Source organism: Bos indicus, chromosome 23 (assembly GCF_029378745.1).
Source record: "Bos indicus isolate NIAB-ARS_2022 breed Sahiwal x Tharparkar chromosome 23, NIAB-ARS_B.indTharparkar_mat_pri_1.0, whole genome shotgun sequence".
In the NCBI taxonomy this organism is placed as follows: domain Eukaryota; kingdom Metazoa; phylum Chordata; class Mammalia; order Artiodactyla; family Bovidae; genus Bos; species Bos indicus.
Window position 1 is genome coordinate 1,491,202 of NC_091782.1, and position 21,450 is coordinate 1,512,651.

The window sequence follows — 21,450 nt, forward strand, 5'->3', positions numbered from 1 at the left end:
ACTTTGGGTTGTGGGCGTACAGATGGCATTTAAAGGCACGAGCACGGTAAAGTCACCAGGTGGGTGCCGGTCGAGAGAGATGGGGTGCAAGGGTAGGGCTGTGGGGCATCCTGCATTCCAAGGTTGAGAAGGGGCACAAGGGACTGAGGAATAACCCCAAGGGAAGGCAGGGCCTGGAGCCCAGGGAGAGACATGCTGGCGGGGGGGGGGTGGCGTGGGGGAGGGCAAGGAAGGGAAGGGGCTTGGTAACATGGGTTCCTCGAGCCCCCGGGGAATTGCCCTGCAGGGCAGGGCTCACCGCGTGCTGGCAGAGAAGTGGAGACCTGGCGGGGAGGGGGACCGTAGAGGCCACTCCCAGGGAGCTTTCAGAGACCTGCAGTGGGCGCTGCAGGGAGCCCTGGAGGAGGAATCTGCTGGTTCCCCTTGTGCGATTGGAAGGCGAGAGAAGGGAGAGGACATGCGGACCGGGCTGATGGGGGTGAACCCATAGGCAGCTGGTTCGCTGGAGCAGAGCAGGAATGATGGCAGGTGGTCCTGGAGCCAGCGAATGGGGTAGCCCAGCCCTGGGGCGGGGTCGTGATGAAGACAGGAGGCCAGGGCCCTGGCCACAGGGGTAGGGAGCCAGCAAGCCAGCACCTCGAGGCTGCCCCTCAGTTCCTTTGAGGTTATGTCTGTGAAAGAAGGCAGGACCTGGGTGACAGTGTGGCAGGGGGGATGTTTTCAGAGAGAAGGGTGTGAGGTGTGAGAGCGGGAGGGCGGCACGGGGCCCCGCAGGCACTATCCCATGTGTCTCTGATGACAGAGCCACCCTTGGGGTGCGAGGAGCCATCCCCTAGAACAGCCCAAGGGCCTGTGTCCCGAGAGGAGAGCCGCGGAGGGGCTGGCCCTCCCGTCTCCTGGCTGCCCCTGCTCGCTCCTGTCTGTGGGTGTTCAGACCAGCCTGGGAAACGGAGGTCTGGGAGCCTGGGAGGACGGCACACTCTGGTGAACTGGTCCCAGTGATGACCGCTGATAGGGACCCAGCGGCTGCCGAGCTGAAAGGTTCTTTTTTCTTATTTTCCTCCAGCCTGGCTGATGGAGGCATGGATGTATTTTTGTAATTTTCAGTTTCTGTCTCTGACTCCATCAGCCCACCCTTGTGAATAACCTCATAGGATTGCCTGCCGTCCACGCTGAGACCTGAGTGTCACCAGGCCATCTAGGAACTGGATTCTTCCCCTGCCTGTTTCTTGAGTCCTGTTCGCTTAAGAGATGGCAGTGTCTCATGAGCATGGCCCATTTATCCAGAGTCAGGGCTTCCATGTAAAATTGGGTTCAGTTCCTGATAGACTTGAGCTGCCCTGAATGTCGCTGATGAGACGTGGTCCTCTTGTGCCCAGGTGCAGACCCCAAAGGAGCAGGACTGCGAGCGCACGCAGCAAGCCAGCATGCTGGTCGACGTGGCCCAGGCATTTGAGAGTGACGAGGGCGTGTCTGATGACGAGGGCGACAGGGTCACCCTCTTCAGCTCGGCCACTCAGCTGTCGCCCAGCAGGCAGGCCGATGCCAAGACTCTGACCATGATGATGCAGGAGCAGCTGGACGTCATCAATGAAGAGATCCGGTGGGTGATCCTTAACTCAGCACCAGAAACTCGGTTTCTCTGAGGAGCTGTCTTCTCCTAGGGACGTCTGAGTGTTCCAGAGTAAGAAACCTGACCTCAGGTCTGCGTCAAGAATTTTCAGTTTTGAGATGGCCCTTGATTACAGAGCTCGGTCAGCCGGGGCGTTCTGTCCATGGTGTGGTTTCCGTACTCTGTGGGGGTGGCAGGAGGCGTTGTGGGGTGTCCCCCCTCAGCTCTGAGCACCAAGGTGGGTGAGGTGCCGAGGCGGTGTCCCCTGCGGCCCGTGGACCCTCCTGTGTCCCTCAGAGCCCCCCATGTTCTGGTGAAAAGCCACCTGGTGAAAGCTGGGGTTTTGGGGTTGGCAAATTCCCACTCAGATCTGCATTTTCCTTTTTAACTTAATGCAGTGTGAAGATTGGCTTGTTGTAAGACAGTGGTCCAAGGACATGTGTTTGAGTTTTTCTCATCTCATCAGTATATTTAAGATGTTTTCTTTAGACACCGTCTTGGCAGTTATAACAATTTTCAAAACAGGATAGAATGGAAAGGCCTCCCTCGTGGTGAGCAGGGGGCCTTGGGTCTGGGTGCAGCCAGGTGGCTGGGGGCCCCGAGGCCTGCCTGATGCCACACCCTCACAGCTATGCCCGTGTCCCGAGTCCACCTTCAGAGTGGCCGCAGGCCGGTGACCCTGCACAGGACCAGGCAGAGCTGCTGCTCAGACTGTTCTCACCACGTCAGCCCAGGCCGAGGTGCCCGTTCCTGTCGGCCGAGCGGGATGCTCTGGGGGAAAGGCAGGGGGTGTATGGGACAACCAGCAAACGCAAGTGGTGTCACCTGCCCATTTGATGCCAAGACAGACAACTTTGTGGGCCGTGTTTGAGCACAGATGAGCTCAGAAAGATGGTCTTTCCACGTCCCTGCAGGAAGTATGGAACGGTTATAGATTAATATTTTTATTTTTACAGCAAGTTGTCAGGTAAAAGTGATTTTTCCTTATTCGACAAGTTGACTTGATGTAAATGGTCAATTCTACCCATCAACTTGTTATCAACAGTGAAAAACTTTCCAGATGTATGAGTAGAAGTGAAGCTGGAGAGTTTACTTCCTGTAAGAATCTTGTATTTTAATTTGAAAATCATTTTATTTGCATAATCGTGTATTTAAACTGCTATATAAAAACATCCACCACACCTTAGGGGAGAAGAGCAGAAACTGAATTCTAGGTTAATGCAGCACATTGACATGAATCCAGAAACTCAGACAAAACTGGTGGAGAACTTCATCAAGTGATGCGTTTGTATATATACAACCTTAAAAAAAAAAAAGATCAACTCAGCACTTCATCTGGTCTGGAGACTTGTGTTTAGAAACTGCAGCTTGTTTGTGAATTGGTGTTTTGATTATACAGAGTTCCTGATTCCCAGTGGAAAAGACTTGAGGCACTGACGTGCATCTCTGCCCTGAGAGCAGGGGAGGTAAGGGTTGTCAACTTGAGGTATCTCTTCACAGGAAAGAGAGTTGCCACCAGGGCCCCTTCAGAATGTTAGAGTAAATAAGTGAACATCAAGCGTGAGTGATCAGGGCCAGTTTGTAAGACTCAACGCTAAGTTATTCTAAGTTTGAGAATATTCAAAAGAGGAAACGTAGAACCTTTTGGCTGAGATGTTCATTGAGCAACTGTTTGTGGAATTTGCTAATCATGACACAGAATGCCAGCCCAAATTTATTGTCCAGACAGGTTCCTCTGCTGACAAAGGCAGGTGATGCATTTTATTCTATTTTAGGTTGATCGAAGAAGAGGAGAACACAGAGCAGTGGGCCGAGGATACTGAGAGCAGGGAGGGCAGGGGGAGCTTAGGCAGCCTCCGTCGTTTTAAATCAGTGAGCTCCCTCAACCTGCTTCCCACCTCCTTGCATGCTGGCTCCTGCCCACCCCTGCCCAAGCCCAGAAGGAGGCGGCACAGCCTGGCGCAGGAGGGAGACCAGCTGGGCATCATGACTCTGGTATGTGTCTGCCTCCTCCCTGCTGCATCCCTCCCCCAGCACGCTGTTTTCTGTTTGTTTTTTGTTTTTTCTCTTTATACCCAGAAGAAAATTAGGTACATTTGCTATGCTCAGAGGTCTAAAAGTTTTTAAACCGCCTAGTCTTTAATCATTCCACAATGGCACAGCGACAAATTAGTCTTGATATTTGGACCACTACTTAGCACGTCATCATGAACTCAGCCAGAGCCTGCCTCTGTAATGTTGCACCTGGCCTGTGCTGGGCACAGCAGCTGCAGGGAAGTTTCTGTTCTCAGGGAGCAGACAGCTTCGTGAAAGTAACCATAGGCAGCTCTCATGGCATGGGAAAGCCGTACAGCAGATTTTCCATTGGGGATGCCTGGCTGCAGGGTGCAGGGCATGCGGTGGGTACAAAACCAAGAATCTACACTGGTCTGCTTGCTGATGGACCTGGCCACGTGCTCAGTCCAGCTCTGCGTGTGAAACCAGGTTAAAAGCCCAGGGCCCCAGGGCCCCAGGGCCCCAGGGAAGATGTCGGGCTGCCTCACTTTTCCGAGTCTAAAACTGGGATGACGACCTAGGGCTTTTGGTGACAGAGTGTGCGGCTCTAAAGCACATGTTCCAGCTTTCTTGTGTGTTTAGCTTAGGTGTTGTGAGTGTATTGCTGTTTACCCCATGAAATCACGTGTGCAACATTCTGCTTTGTAACTGGACTTGTATTGTCTCTTTTTTCTGTTACCACTCATTTCATGTTAGCTGCATTGTTAGTCAGCTTATAATTAAATTAACCGTGAATCATTTTAGCGGCCTGTGAAGTGGTAACTAGTCCATTTTGTGGTCTTTTGACACTGTTTTTATAATTGGCATCATTGGCTAATTACTTGATATTTAAAATTCTTTGATGATTTCTCTGCGGATTCATGCTTGATTTCTTTCCAAATATTTGGAAAAGAACAGTTCTGTATGTTTTCCCTGCTGTTGGAGTTCTCTGACAGTGTGTCTGCTTTCATCATTGCTTTTGATTCCCTCTCTCATCCTGTTGTCTGCTTAGTCGTCATGAATCCAGATCCCCACCAGCCCCCGAGGCTGTAGTTTACCTATCCATCTCCCCTCCCCTGTCCCCCCACTTCCTCTGGTCATAGCCGTTCTGTGGTCCACAGCATGTGTCCCCTTAGTTGGGTTTGTGCTTTGTCTTCATGTCTCATTAAATGGTGTTTTTCCCCCATAGCAGTAAGTCAAATTGGTGTATCACTGTGCAGTTACAGGAGAAGGCAATGGCAACCCACTCCAGTACTCTTGCCTGGAAAATCCCATGGACGGAGGAACCTGGTAGGCTGCAGTCCATGGGGTCGCACAGAGTCGGACATGACTGAAGCGACTTAGCAGCAGCAGCACGCAGTTATAAGCATAATATATGTAGATGGATCCTAAACTACATATCATGTGTAATTCATAAATGAGATTGTGCTTACATAAAGAAATGATCCTCTTAAGTGTAGAATTAATGGACTTTTAGATATGCAGATGACATCACCCTTAAGGCAGAAAGTGAGAGGAACTAGAAAGCCTCTTGATGAAAGTGAAAGAGGAGAGTGAAAAAGTTGGCTTAAAGCTCACCATTCAGAAAACTAAGATCATGGTATCTGGTCCCATCACTTCATAGGAAATAGATGGGGAAACAGTGTCAGACTTTATTTTTTTGGGGCTCCAAAATCACTGCAGATGGTGACTGCAGCCATGAAATTAAAAGGCGCTTACTCCTTGGAAGCAAAGTTATGACCAACATAGATAGCGTATTCAAAAGCAGAGACATTACTTTGCCACCAAAGGTCCATCTAGTCAAGGCTATGGTTTTTCCAGTTGTCATGTATGGATATGAAAGTTGGACTGTGAAGAAAGCTGAGCATCAAAGAATTGATGCTTTTGAGCTGTGCTGTTGGAGAAGACTCTTGAGAGTGAGTCCCTTGGACTGCAAGGAGATGCAACCAGTCCATTCTAAAGGAGATCAGTCCTGGGTGTTCATTGGAAGGACTGATGCTAAAGCTGAAACTCCAGCACTTTGGCCACCTCAAGTGAAGAGTTGACGCACTGGAAAAGACTCTTATGCTGGGAGGAATTGGGGGAAGGAGGAGAAGGGGACGACAGAGGATGAATGGCTGGATGGCATCACCAACTCAATGGACATGAGTTTGGGTGAACTCCAAGAGTTGGTGATGGACAGGGGGTCCTGGCATGCTGCGATTCATGGGGTCACAAAGAGTCGGACACGACTGAGCAACTGAACTGAACTGAACTGACACAATATCCTTTCTGTCTTGGTGCTTGTATTTAAGACTGTAAATCTCATCAGCTTTTGCACAGTTAATGTCTCTATTAGACTCGTTAAGAAAGTATCTTCTATGGTTAATAAAATGTAAAGACTGCACCTGCTATTATGCTAGCTTTCATTCTTACATATTTTCACAGCGAACTTGCTTTAATGAATTTATTGTGAGAAGTTTTAAATCAAATTCTATGTCAGGATTTTACATTAATGTCCAGGAGGTGGTTAGATTTGTTCAATGTTAAAATAGATATTATGGTAACTTCCTCATCAGTTAAATTAATAATTTAAAGTATAACATGTTTTTGATTAAGAGAAACTAACTTATAGAGAAATTTGGCTGAGAATAGACACCTGTTAAGGCCCTTTGTTGTATAGAATGCTATGCTTTAATAAATCATGATGTTGTAATAGAATGGTATCTTCCTGAGTAATAATTTATACTGTTTCTCTAGTAAATCTTGAGTAGCTTATTTAACTTCTGTGGTCAAAAAAAATGTTCTGTTTCCAGTCACATGTTCTCTAAATCTTTATGTCACTTACATGTTTGCCATCATTTTTGCTTTACTGTATTTGCCTCTACGGATTCTTGAAATTTTAGCTTCAAAGTCGCAATAAATCTGGTTTCTCTTCATTTCTTTGCGTGCATCTATCAGCCTAGTGATTTAAGGAAGCAGTGTCGAAAGGTAAACTATTTAGTAATGTAGCACGCCTTTGTTTCTCTGTGAAGTATTAAAGAGTCCTTATCATTTAACGTGAATGAACACTGTGTGGTTATGTCCTGGTGAATAATTGACGTTTTAATGGAAGTGATGAAACTCACCCACCACTTAAAATGTGCTGATGGTTCTGTTGGAAATAGGTCATTCGTTGGGACAATTGTAACAGTTTGCCTTTCTCCCACTTGTTTGCCTTCTGATCATCTCATGCTTGTTTATAATAGACATAGTATTATTTCTTATTTTAAAAAATTTCTATACTTATGTTTTTGGCCATGCTGCACAGCTTATGGGCTCTTAGTTCTCCAAGCAGGGATCAGACCAGTGTGCCGGCAGTGAAAGTGCCAAGTCTTAACCTTTGGACCACCATGGAATTTCTGCTTAGTGTTTTCATGTAAGAAATGACTGAGGCACACAGCCATCCATCCTCCCTTCCCCCTCTCTTCCCTGTTCTTCTCTCTAGGCCTCCATCTCCGCCGTCGGCCAGGGGGGCACAAAAAAGAAGAGAGAAAAAAAAAAAAAAAAAAGAAATGACTGAATCAGAGCCATAGATGTTAGATTTGCGGGAAGCCAATTTAATGATGGTGGGTAGGAGTGTGCAGGAGACTCTGTGTGCTGGGCATGTGCTTTCCGAGTCTGTCTTCTCATCCTCAGGTGAGGTCCAGGCTGCTGCTATCCCCATTCAGCAGACATAGACACTGAGGCTTAGCGAGGCCGGGCATCGTGCCCAGGCTGTCACACCCAGCAGCGTGGTGCGGACTGGTCTGATCAGAGCCTAGACACTTAACCATGGTGCTGTCCAGCCCGCTTTCCTCTAGAGGCTCTCGTGTCCATCACAGCATCCCTGATGGAGGGAGCATCAGGAGGGAGTTCTGCCTCTCCCCTCAGGTCACTTGGATGAGCCCCTGTTGTTGGAGTCCAGTGCCCCAAGGGCTGGCCTTCCTTGTTCCTCTCCTGCTCCCAGCACACTGACCAAGCACTCCTGGGCCTTCCCGCAGGACTGGGGTGGCCGTGCTCCAGTTCAGGCAGCTCAGTGCCCAGGAGACCTTCTGCTGAGCACAGCAGAGCAGCGCCGTCCCCCTGGGGTTGGTGACCTGGGTGTGCCGCTCGCCTGCTCTGTGGCCTGCTTTGCTCTCCTGTTCAGCGAGGACACGGCACTGCCCTTCCTAGCCACATGTGGCACCAGTGGGGCAGCTCCCATCCTGGGGGAGGGCAGCTGGGCTGCAGACCCAGAGGCCTTCCTCAGGAGGAGGCCCGGGGGAAGGTGCTGGCCTGGGCCCTGACTCTGAGGCAGGTGTTTGTCTCCACTGAGTCCATAGTCAACCCAGGTGTGTCACTTCCCTGCTCTGTTCGTTGTTGTTTTCTGATTTTTATAAATGCTTCTTTTTACTTGACTTTGAGATTGATCCCTGTTCAGTTCCATGTGGAAAATTTCTAGCCTTTGTAGCCTTCTGTTGTCTGAGGGTTCTTGTTAGAGCTCAGGGGAGGGAGCCCAGTTTATCCAGCTGCTGTTAAATGAGTTCAGCTGTATTTTGCACTAAGTTACTTTGTTGTCACCAAGCTCCTGTGGGGCTGCACGGGATCAGTATTCCTTACAGAATCCCACCAAAGAGGCACAGGTTAGTTGGTCAAAACAACGCACTCATTGTTTATAACAATACATGCCATGCATGTTTCCTAAAACCTCCCCTGGTTTAACCACACACCGAAATGTATCAGTGAGACCTGTTTGGACCCTGTAGGGTTAATCTGTTCCCACACTGTCTTTCCTTTCCTCACACCCAGGACCAGTGGAAACGCTGGGAGTCCAAGAGAGATCATCTTATTCTTCTTTTTTTTTGATTAGTTTATTTTTTAATTGAAAGGTAATTGCTTTACAGAATTTTCTTTTCTGTCAAACCTCAACATGAATCAGCCATAGGTACCCATATATCTCCTCCCTTTTGAACTTCCCACTGCTCTAGGGTGATACAAGATCATCTCTTAGTGAAGACCTGGGGGTGCCTTATGGAAACCACTGTGAGCAAATGACACTCAAACTGCATGTAAGTACTTCAGTGGGTAGTCCCCAGTCTGTATGTTACTGAGAAATATGATCCAGGCACACGGTGTTCGCGTGGAGGGGTTAGGTACCTTTTCTGTGTTTCTGTTGTTGTCATGGCTTCCAATAACCTGCATCATCACTACAAATGATCTTGGATGGTGGCACAAGCTGTGTCTTTTTCTCCTTCAAACAGAAAGGTCTGGACGCCTTTGCTGAGAGGTTTTGTACTCTAGCTGTGGTGCTTCTGAGCAGCATCTGGTGATGAGCACAGTCCTTTCATCAGGGCAGTTCATGCCATGCAGGATTCATGGTGCCAGCATCGCTCTGCTGTCCTGCCCTGCAGGGTCATCTGGTCGCTGGATTCCAGGGAGGGCCGAGGACGGCTGCAGGGAGGCTCCCATCCGGGGTCTCTGCACTCAGATGCTCTCACTGCCCCATAGCCCCGCATTTTTTGAACAAGACAGTCCTTTAAGATGGCATTAAGCTATAACAAGGGTTTTTTTGTACTTGGGGGAAAGCATAGCTAATAGATCTTCAAATAAGTTTCTGGTTATAATGTAAAGCCTGTGTGATTGCCTTTTTCAGAACAGTCTATTGTTAGCCAATTTGACACTTACCTCACTCCCTCAGCTGCCAGCTATACGGGAAGAGGTAGGAGATGACAAGACCTCCATCAAATGTGAAACCTCGACCCTCGCCTGGCCGCGGTCCCTTCAGCTGGGCCGCCTGCACACGGGGGCGCTGCGCACAGCCACCCATGAGGACCTCAGGGACGCCCACAAGTAAGCGACCTGTGTGTGCATCGTCAGTTTCAGGAGCCCTGCGCTGTGGGAGCGAGCTCCGCCTCTGGCAAAGGTCATGAGGAAGGAGGCTTGGCATACGCAAAGGCGGGATCAAGCCTCAGGAGTCTCCCTGGAAATTCTCGAGCAATCTACCCCCAAAACCAGAGTCTGCCTACTTTCTGCTTTGTGCTTTCACCTACACCTCTGACTTTACGGGGGGCTGTCCCCCACTACCTCTCTGAAAAAAGTTAGCTTACAGCTCCAGTTAATAATTCCTGGGTGTGACTGTTTAACCTACAAACGCCTTTGGAAATCCTCTAGCCTGCCTGAATAGGTTTTTCTGGCCACATGTGATTGTTCAGAGCCTCCCAACTGTGAGAGGCAGGAGATGTTCTAAACTGTCTAAACACAGATTCTTTTGAGTAGTTAAAAGATTGATTAGAAATTGTATTGGTGAAGGGATTTTCACTTGTTGGGCCAATGTTTGCTGCTAAGTCTCCATATCCCTTACCTGCTGTGTCCCTGGCAGTGTATTGATTAATATAATTGGTGTAAATAGTAGCTTTAATGTTTGTAACCTGGGACCCTTGAGTTAATTCTTTTTCTTGTTGTAGCCCACCACACCTTTGCTCTGTAGGAATGCAGCTTTATCTAATGCTTTTGGAGGGTGGCTCCTGACCAATCACCTTTAGAGAAAAATAAGTTTTCTGAAGAAAAGGTCTTAAAATGTTAACAGGCCTCCGGGCCAGAAGATGATGCAAATCACCTAAGCTTTTGCATATGATAAGTTTGCAGGAAGAAAGCCTGGTTTGCTGCAAGACTCTACCCCTTCCCCCATTATCCTCTGTGCATAACTTAAGGTATAAAAACTACTTTGAAAAATAAAGTGCGGGCCTTGTTCACCGAAACTTGGTCTCACCATGTCGTTCTTTCTCTTACCTTCTGGCTGAATTATTCAGCCTCTTTTCTCCACTGAATTTCCTCACTGAGCTATCCTTATCTCAGCCTCTTTTCTCCACTGAATTTTCCTACTGAGCTATCCTCATTCTATTACTCTTTATATCCTTAATTAACGTTTAATCAAGCAATTGTTTCCTGATCTTCGCCTACGCCGTCTCTCCTTCGAATACCCTGGATCAGCCGGGGCTGGTCCCCGGCAAGTGGCGCCCGAGACAGGGATTTTTGAAGGTAAGCTCCCCAAAGCAATCAGAGCCATCAGCCCTATTGCTCCCCGTTCTCGGAACAACTGGGTCACCAGCCCTCTTGTTCCCCCACGGAGCAGTTTGGGTGACCAGCCCTACTGCTCCTCCCTTGGAACAATTTGGGCCATCAGCCTACTGTTCCTCCCCCGGAACAATCTGGGTCACCAGCCCTATTGTTCTTCCAGTGTTCGGGACGGCTAGGACCCCACTCAAGGGTGCCGCGGACCCCCCTGTAGGATAGACAGGGCGAGAGGAGTGGGAAGTGTTGAAAGTGTTAAAAGAGTTAGACTTAGAGAGAGAAAACGGTTTCTAGAGTTAAAAGGCCAAAGAAAAGCCTGATCTTTTAAAAGCTAAAAGCTTTATCTTCTATTATACTTAATTTTCTGACATGGGTAACACGAAACTAAGAATGGCAACTCTTTATACAAGTAATCTTGAAACTGTTAAAGAAGCTACTGTTAATTTAGATACTTGGGTGAAGGTAAAAAACAACTAAAAACGTATCCTATAAATATGATTAAAAATGTTCTGGACCCTCGTCATGAGGCTGTGGGATAGTCTATGGGAGAGGCTATAGCGGTGGATGGTAGTGGGTCTCCACCTTCTGCATATTTTACGAAGAAAAGGAGGGAGACTGTGCTCTACCTCCGGAGGAAGGAGAGGGCTTACAGGACGCTGCGGCCGGGCGCCCTGGCGAGCCCCCTCCCCCTCTACACAAACCTTTAAAAATTTATCCAACAATTTCTGATTTAAGGTGACTACTCCACCTCCGCTTGCACTTCCCAGGGCCTAAAAATTCCCCAGTTTACATCCAAAGTCTCTCAGAGCATTGCCTAAAGCTGAAAAAGATAAAAAAGATTTCTTTTAAACAAAGGAGCTTTTAAAAAATACACAATATACAGAGCCTGCTCCTTGCAGAAAACCCCCTCAGGGGGGCCTCACCCAAACAACAACAACAAAATAATAATAAATAAAAAGAGAAAAAAATAAAAAGAAAAAAAAAGTGAAAAAGAAAAAAAGAAAATAGAGAAAGATGTAAAGATAGAGAAAGAGCTAAAGAGTGAAAAGGAGAGGAACGGAGAAGGAAGGAATCAGGGAACGCAGCAAGATAGAGAAAGGAAGTTTAAAAAGTAGATAACAGAGAAAAAGATAGGGAGAAAAAAAAAAAAGATTAGGGAAGAGAAGAGGGTAAAGGGAAAGAAACAAAGGAAAGAGAAGGGTAGCGAAAAAGGAAGGGGGAGAGAAAAGCAGGAAGAGAGGAAGAGAGAGACAGACTGTAAGAGACGCTGTGACCAGGTGCCCTGGCGAGCTCCCACCCACCCTGTGCAAACCTTAAAAAAAAAAAAAAAAAAACAACTTATCCACCACTTTCTGATTTAAGGCCATTGCTGCCGCCTCCGTTTGCGCCTTCCAGGGCCCAAAAGTTCCCCACTTTGCCCCCAAAGCCTCTCAAAGTGTTGCCTAAGCCTGAGGAAGATAAAAAGTTTTTTGAACAGTGGAGATTTTAAAACAGACTGCGTGCACATTATGCAGCGCTCTTTGGAGAAAACCCCCTCAGGGGCGTCTCACCCAGGCCAAGAAAAAAGCGAACGGTAAAGGGATTTAGTAACAATATTAACCCTGATATTCCGGTTGCTCCAATTCCAATGGGAGTGGCTGGCCCCCTGCCTGAGGTCATTGTAGGACTTGTGCTAGGGTGTAGCTCGCTTTCTTTTCAAGGAATTTGGGTGGTGTATGGTGTAGTAGATTCTGATTATATTGGAGAAATTAAAGTTTTGATCTCGCTGCCTACCAAAACTGTGCAAATTAATAAAGGTCAAAGAATAACACAGTTTTTGCTTTTACCTTAGTATCAGACAGGAAAAAACTTGACTTCTTAGGCTAAGAGCCACAGAGCATTTAGATCTAGTGATCTAGCCTTTTGGGTGCAGGAAAGTACAGCTCCAAGGCCTTTAAAAGATCTTTTAATTCAAGAAAATAAAATGTCAGGGCTATTAGACACAGGAACAGACGTCTCTTAACATTGCTGGGAAAGACTGACCCAGCTCCTGGCCAACACATACTACTAAAAATGAGTTGAGATTAGAGAAACTGGTATGCGGGGTGGGAATGCTGTAGAGAAAAAGGTGAGGGAGAGTTTAAAACCTTGAAGAGTAGTGAGTTTCCTGTTGTTGGAAGTATTCAAGCAAAGATTAGATGGTTGCTTGTCATCTAAAAAGCTATAGATCAGATTTAGGTTACAAAACGATAACTGGAGAAGCCTATAAAGATGTTGTGCAACACCTCTTTACTTGCTTCTCATATTTAGGTTGGCCAAAAGTTTTAAAAAACTGATAATGCCCCTTTGAAGCTGTGGAGAAATTGTTTACTAACTTTAAATGATTTCCAAAAATTATTAGGGGACATTAATTGGATACGCCCTCATTTAAAACTGACTACTGCAGATTTAAAGCCTTTATTTGATTGCTTAAAAATTAATCCTAATTCCAGTTCTAAGAGAAAGTTGACTAATGAGACAGAGTTAGCTCTTGTTGAAGTGTATGAGACTTTAAATGATCAGTTAATTAGGATTAATATTACCAAAAAATGAGATTAAATTATTCTTCCAACAAAACATACACCTACAGGGTGCTTGTGACAAAAAGGCCCATTGGTTCCATCTACCAGTGACCCCAAGAAAAATAGTTTTATCTTATCCCAGCTTGGTGGCACAATTAATTATAAAAGGAGGAAAAAAGAAGTGTGGAACTTTTTAGAAAAGAAGTAGCAAATATAATAATTTCACTCAATAAGGATCAACTGCAAGTCTTTTACAAAATAGTGATGATTGTCAAGTTGCCCTGATAGATTTCAGGGGTCAAATTTTGTTTCATTTGCCCTCAAGCCCCCACAGTAGTTAAAAGTTCAAAAATGTTAGATTGGCAGTTTGAGGATACCTGTGGAACTTTCCAACCCTACGTAGTTCCTATGCTCCCCTTTACCCTATGGGGGAGGGACGTGCTGTCTCAAATAGGAGATACTCAGAGAAGGGTTTTCTCAATTTCTTAGTTATCAACAGGTGGTACAATTAACAATACTTTATATACTGCTATAAATACGTAATATAAATATATTTGCCTAACTACAGTTTGCCTAATTAGGTATGGGTATAAATAAAACATAATAAAGGTATGCCTAATTCTATTTATAGATCTGTACTTACTTAATTTGTATATAAATCAATATATGTATTATATATATACTGTATAATTAAATGTATATTGCAGTAATATAATGTGTGTGGCTGATATTAATTGGTATGGATTGATGTGCTGTGATATATGTTCTGTATGCTGTATAATTATATTATATATGTGTGACATGTATTATTACAGTACATTGGTTTGTGTTGGTTGGTATTGGCTGTGTGCGTGTTGTATTGCTGTAATATATATGAATTAATATATTATAAGATTAATTCAAGTATATTGATTTATATATATTGTATGTCAATAAGTTTATACTTGTTGCCATATATAAATACATTTTGCATTTAGGTATATCTGTATATCAAAATGAGATAAGGAGGTTATACATTTATTATTTAAATTTATAGAGACCTAAACTAAACATTAGACCTAAATTAACATATCTCTAAATTTATGTTGTTAAAATGTAAATTTTAAAAAATTTTAAAAATTAAATTGACAACTGCTCGACAATTCCTTTGCCATAAAACCCCCATAGGTGTAATTGGGGTGGCCAGACAAAAAATTGGTTTTATAGCAAAACGGCCCCCTAGAGTGGGTCCATCTTCCCGCTCAAACTAAAAAGGTAGTGGCTTCTTATCCGGGATTGATAGCTACTTTGATATTAAAGGAAAAAAGTGGAGCATTAAATTATTTGGTAAAGAGCCATCAGAAATTGTAATTCCATATAATAAGGAACAACTTGATGCTCTTCTAATGTTTGAAAATTGGCAGATTGCTATAGGAAACTATTTTGGTCAAAATTTTTGCATCATTTACCCTCGCATGTTTTGCTGAATTTTATATCCAGACATCCAGTTATTTTTTCTGTCAGATGTAAACAATCTCCTATTCCAAATGCTCAAATAGTTTTTACTGATGGGTCAGCAAATGGTAAAGCCTCCATAGTTACTAAAAATCACCAAAAGGTTTTAGAAACACAGGAAACTTCAGCTCAAAGCGCTGAAATAACAACAGTCATAGAGGCTTTTCCTATGTTTGCAGATGAGGAATTTAATCTTTATTCTGATTCTCAGTATATTGTCAGGTTGTTTCCACACACTGAAACTGCGGGTTTTGTCTGAAAATAAAACTACCATATTTCATTTGTTAACTAAATTACAGCAACAAATTTGGAAAACAAATAAAATATTTTTCATTGGACATATTTGGGCTCATTCCAGATTGCCCGGCCCTTAAAATGCCTTTAATGATTTGGCTAACTTGTTAACCAGAAATACATGGCTACTGTGATTGAGGAGGCCAGAGCCTCTCACTCACTTCATCAATACGCTACTGCTTTAAGATATCAATTCCAAATTCCCAGAAAGACTGCTCGAGAAATTGTGCGTTCTTGCTTATATTGCCCCACTGTTTATAATAGTCTACCTATGGGAGTTAATCCTCGCGGTCTCAAACCTAACGTACTCTGGCAAATGGATGTAACTCATATCTCTTCATTTGGAAAACTGTCCTTTGTTCATGTAACTGTAGATACCTTTTCTCATTTTATTATTGCAACTGCTCGTACCGGAGAGGCAGTTAAAGATGTAATACAACATCTCTTTACTTGTTTTTCATATTTGAGCCTGCTAAAAGCTCTGAAAACTGAAAATGCTCCTGCGTCTAAGTCTTTTCAGGAATTTTGTATAAAGTTTCAAATTAAACATAATACAGGCATCTCTTATAATCCCCAGGGACAGGCCATTGTTGAAAGAGCGCATCAAACATTAAAAATCCAAATTCAAAAACTAAAAGAAGGGGAGTTTAAGTATAGTTCTCCCCATCAAATCTTGCAACATGCTCTTTTCGTAATAAATATTCTAAATACTGATCTGGCTGGAACTACTGCAATGCTTCGTCATTGATGCCTGGAGCAATTAAATGCAAAACCATTAGTCAAATGGAAGGACCTCCTCTCAGGACAATGGAAGGGTCCTGACCCATTATTAACTAGCGGTCGAGGATGTGCTTGTATTTTTCCACAGGATGCAGATTCTCCAATTTAGATCCAAGACAGGTTGATTCTCCATGTTGCAGACCCCCAGACATCCAGTTCCCCCATTGCTTCGATCACAAAAGAGAAGCCCGCCAGAAGGGGAGGCAAGATAAACATTGAGATCCTGGCACGACCGATGGGGCTGCTGCAGCGCGAACTCCAACCAGAAAAATAATTCTACTTATTCTGTTTTGGCTTGTCTACCCTCTCCTTATGTTCTTCTCTTTACCAATGATTCTGGAAAACTTAATGTACATGTGACTTTCACTGGTGGACCCAATGTAGTGACTTGTGAACAATGCACGCTCTCATCTTGTTTAAACCCTCAATATAATGTTTGCTCCTTTGTAGTGTTACAACGTCCACCTTATCTTATGATGTAACCACTTATTGATATGTTAACTATAGTCTTGCTGTGTTACAACAACTACAAGATTTAATGTGATCACGACGATTTGTGGGCCTTACTTATTTTAGGAATATCAGCTTTAATAGCAGCAATTGCTTCTGTTACTGTGGCAGCAATATCATTGACTCAACAAGTGCATACTGCCCAATATGTTGATACTATGTCTAAAAATGTCTCTTTAAGTCTAGCAACACAGGAAATTATAGATAGAAAATTGGAGATGAGAATAGATGCCTTAGAAGAGGCAATAATGCATACTGGGACTGAGTTACAGGCTTTAAAAGTGAAAATGGCTCTGTCTTGCCACGCTGATTACCGGTGGATATGCATGACATCTTTAAAGGTAAACGAGACAGATTATGAATGGGAAAAAATCAAAAAACATATCTCAGGTGTTTGCAACAGCTCTGACATTGGCCTGGACTTAGGGAAAGTTCATAATCAAATACAAGCCCTGGAACACTGCCGACTGGATTTTACCACCGCTGGAGCAGCTAATGACTTATTTCACACCTTCTCTAACTTTACTTCTGGAAAAAACATTCTGTCTAATATCTTTAGTTCTAATTTTGCTTCTCATAATCATTCTTCCTTGTATTGTCAGGATTCTTCGGCAGAACATTCAAAAGCTCGCGACTGAGCTGCCTCTGGCTGTTTTAAGAAATAAAAAAGGGGGAGATGTGGGGAGCGAGCTCCGCCTCTGGCAAAGGTCATGAGGAAGGAGGCTTGGCATACGCAAAGGCGGGATCAAGCCTCAGGAGTCTCCCTGGAAATTCTCGAGCAATCTACCCCCAAAACCAGAGTCTGCCTACTTTCTGCTTTGTGCTTTCACCTACACCTCTGACTTTACGGGGGGCTGTCCCCTACTACCTCTCTGAAAAAAGTTAGCTTACAGCTCCAGTTAATAATTCCTGGGTGTGACAGTGTTTAACCTACAAACGCCTTTGGAAATCCTCTAGCCTGCCTGAATAGGTTTTTCTGGCCACATGTGATTGTTCAGAGCCTCCCAACTGTGAGAGGCAGGAGATGTTCTAAACTGTCTAAACACAGATTCTTTTGAGTAGTTAAAAGATTGATTAGAAATTGTATTGGTGAAGGGATTTTCACTTGTTGGGCCAATGTTTGCTGCTAAGTCTCCATATCCCTTACCTGCTGTGTCCCTGGCAGTGTATTGATTAATATAATTGGTGTAAATAGTAGCTTTAATGTTTGTAACCTGGGACCCTTGAGTTAATTCTTTTTCTTGTTGTAGCCCACCACACCTTTGCTCTGTAGGAATGCAACTTTATCTAATGCTTTTGGAGGGTGGCTCCTGACCAATCACCTTTAGAGAAAAATAAGTTTTCTGAAGAAAAGGTCTTAAAATGTTAACAGGCCTCCGGGCCAGAAGATGATGCAAATCACCTAAGCTTTTGCATATGATAAGTTTGCAGGAAGAAAGCCTGGTTTGCTGCAGACTCTACCCCTTCCCCCATTATCCTCTGTGCATAACTTAAGGTATAAAAACTACTTTGAAAAATAAAGTGCGGGCCTTGTTCACCGAAACTTGGTCTCACCATGTCGTTCTTTCTCTTACCTTCTGGCTGAATTATTCAGCCTCTTTTCTCCACTGAATTTCCTCACTGAGCTATCCTTATCTCAGCCTCTTTTCTCCACTGAATTTTCCTACTGAGCTATCCTCATTCTATTACTCTTTATATCCTTAATTAACGTTTAATCAAGCAATTGTTTCCTGATCTTCGCCTACGCCGTCTCTCCTTCGAATACCCTGGATCAGCCGGGGCTGGTCCCCGGCACTGCGCCTCTTGTCTTGAAAGAGTTGCAAGGATGATTTTAAAGGAATACCACTGAGTTCGGTGCCTGTGTTTAGTGGTGAACTTCAGGTGCTGGGGAAGAAGAGCTCAGTGACCTCAGTGATTTTAGAAAACGTCCATCTCTACAGATTGACTCCTGTGGGAGCTTTCTTCCTGCTCTTGGTAGAGGTCTGCCTGGCCTGGGGCACGTTCCTGATGGTGACGGCCCCGTGCCTCTCGGGTTCGCTCTTGAGGGTCCCTCCCTTTTCTGCAGGGGTCTCCTCTCAGGAGACCCTGTCCCCTCCTGTGACTGACACTGTCCTCATTCAGACCACTACTTGCTGAGCTCCCGTCCTGAGCCAGGCAGCACTCGATGGGGAGCACGTGTGGTCACCTGACCAGCAGCCCTACACGGTGACCTGCCACGGCCGCGGATGGTTACCCTGTGGGAGGCGGGGGGACCTACCCAGAGCAGGGGAGCTCGTCTTCTCCTGGAGCGTCATCACCTGCCGAGCAGCGACTCTAAGGGAGGGTCAGAGCGCCCTCTGCACCAGCTGGCCTGGAGTCAAGCCCTCCTCAGGGGAGAGCTCGAGGCAGAGAATCTCAGCTTCCCGGTGCGGTTGTCTTACGCCACGAGCCTGCATTGCTTGTGTGGAGTGTGGTTGGTGAAGGAGACTCCAACTGTCAGCTGCGAGGTTGAGGCGCGGGTGTTGCTGGGTGCCCGTTTCTATCAGTAGCTCTTGTGGAGGGGTGTGTGTTTGCACAAGGGTGCCAGTTAAAGGTCGTTTTCTCTCCCCGAAGCTCCACAGGCTCTCAGGACAGCCCCAGGAATAACCCCAGCAGCAGCACCAGCAGCCAGGGCTCGCTGCACAAAGCCCCAAAGAAGAAGGGCATCAAGTCCTCCATCAGCCGCTTGTTTCGCAAGAAGGAAAAGGGCCGGCCTGAACACCCCAGCAAGGAGGCGTTAGGACCAGGTGGGTGCTTCACCGATCAGAGGGAGGAGGGCCTGCAGGCATCTCCCTTCTGTGTCTCCCCTGTCGTCCCCATGAGGCTCCTGTCAATCACGCTGGGGGTCCTCCTGGGAGCAGGAGTGGAGGAGGCATCTGTCTTCTCAATGGGTCTGAGATGATCGGCTGAGTTAATGAGTGGATGGTTGGATGGATGGATGAATTAAGAGTGGATGGATGGATTGATTAGTGAGTGGTGGATGGATGAACAGATGGCTGGCTGGATGGGTGGATGAACGGAGCATGGAATGAATAAAGCAGATGATTGTACTCCAGTGCTAGAAACATATTCTACGAAATTGATTGAGTAGGAGCTGGGCGATGATTGTTTCATCCTAACAGTGACATGTGTTTGGAAACGGCCTAAGTGCTCCTCAGTGAGGGGTGAGGTACAGTCTGTGGACACCCCACAAGGAACAGCCCGCCCTCCTTCCTGCCACCTTCCCCATCCCCAGGAGCTCATCAGGGGTTCTGCCCACGCCCCCCACCCCACCCCACAGCCACACAGGTCCTCCTGGGGTCCCCTCATCACACAGGGTTATCATCAGGCCCCCATATCACTCAGCTTCCTCTCCTTGAGGACAGCGTATGTTCCTGCCTCTTCAGCCACAAATGTGTTGAGTCTCATTTGTGCTGGGTGTGGGATTTACAGGGGTAAGTAAAGCAGATGTGGTCTAGAGCACAGTTAAGTGACAAGAGAGAAAAAGGAGCAGATTATTAAATGCTGTCCCTATTAGTAGTAAATACAATGCTGAGATGGATGGTGCATTGATTATGTACCAGATGCCGTGTGTGCCCCTTACCAAGCAGGTGCTGCCCCCTCCCGATTTACAGAGGAGGACACAGTGACAGTCACGTGGTTAGGGAGCGGTGAGGGCAGGTTCACACCCACCCAGTGGGACCAGACACTTTGCCGAGCCCCAGCCACCTCTCTCGTGGATGAAACAGGAATGAGATGGCTCTATGGCATGATGATTCAATGGACATGAGTTGGAGCAAACTCCAGGAGATAGTGAAGGACAGGAAAGCCTGGAGTGCTGCAATCCAAGGAGTGACAAGAGTCGGACACAACTGAGCGACTGAACTAAAACCTGAGTGTGTGCTGACCTGGTTCAGTCGTGTCTGACTCTGCGACCCCAGGAACTGTAGCCCACTAGCTCCTCTGTCCATGGGATTCTCCAGGCAAGAAGACTGGAGTGGGTTGCCATGCTCTCTTCCAGGGCATCTTCTCAACCCAGGGATGGAACCCACATCTCTCATTATCTATTGCATTGGCAGGCAGGATCTTTACCCCTAGTGCCACCTGGAAAGCCCCAGTGAATGCTGACAACTAGAAATGCAGAAAATAAGGGCTGCTCCTAAGTTAAACTGGAAGAGCAGCAAGCACAGGTTGTAAAGAGGAAAACACACGATGAGCGACAACAGCACCAACAGAAACAAGGGATGCGTTCACCCACAGAAAGAAAATATCTGTGCCATTCGGAAGAGGAGCCCGTCAGCCCTTGGAGGGACAGTTGGAACCAGAATGGAAACTGAGGCCATGGTCAGCAGTGCCCACCACACGGCCTGGGTGGCGTGGTGTCACTCACCGGGCTTCCTGTATCCCCAGAGCTGCTGGCAGTAACATCTCTGAGTGCCAGGCCGGGCAGCGTCCCCGAGTGAGCTAAGGCATCACTGCTCTCCTTCCAGTGCTGCTCCGGGGCCCTCTGTGGGCGGCCACCCTCATCCCCTGCCCTGCCACTTGCTGGGGCCCGGCTGTCCCCCTGGAATCCTTTCAGCCCTTGAGCTTGGGTGTTCCCAGCCCTCTGCCACACTGGACTGGGACGCAACTCAGGACTTGGGCTTGAGATATCAAGGAGACCGTGAATCTGGAAGGACACCACCCTGCGGCCTGTGAGAGAGCAGGAGAGCAAAGCCCCTACGGGGAGGAAGCAGAGCTGGGGGAATGTGCCCACAGCCTCCACTGCCTCCTGCACAAGTGCTTTTTCTTTGTCTCTCCTTGACCTGAAACAAACCCCAGCTGCTGCTGCTCTGCAGGTGATTCCTAAAGATGCACCTTCTGCCAGAGCTATCGTCCTGCTGCTCTGGGGCTGCCTGAGTGTGCTCAAGAGTATCAGACAATTAGGGCTGCCACACCTCATACTGGAGTTGGGGGGCCTGATACTGGGGAAGGGTCGGAGGTGGGGGGAGGGTTTGAAGGTCAGGGAGGGCCTGATGCTGGCCTAGGGCCGTGACGCTGGACTGGGGTCTGATGCTGGGGGAGGACCTGATGCTAGGGGAGGACCTGATGCTGGACTAGGGTGCATCATTTGGGTCCCCGTCAAGGTTGCCCTCGGAC

At 46.4% G+C, this 21,450-nt stretch overlaps 1 protein-coding gene across 1 annotated transcript; it reads left to right on the top strand.

Moving 5' to 3' along the window:
• The first annotated feature begins 250 nt into the window (after window positions 1–250).
• LOC139176094 (liprin-alpha-1-like) lies at window positions 251–21,232 on the top strand. Its single transcript, XM_070778334.1, has 7 exons — window positions 251–425; window positions 1,336–1,603; window positions 3,388–3,607; window positions 8,614–8,694; window positions 9,324–9,475; window positions 18,907–19,079; window positions 20,391–21,232. The coding sequence occupies exons 1-7, from the start codon at window positions 251–253 to the stop codon at window positions 20,444–20,446; spliced, it is 1,125 nt and encodes a 374-aa protein (XP_070634435.1). The 3' UTR covers window positions 20,447–21,232.
• Window positions 21,233–21,450: the final 218 nt, after the last annotated feature.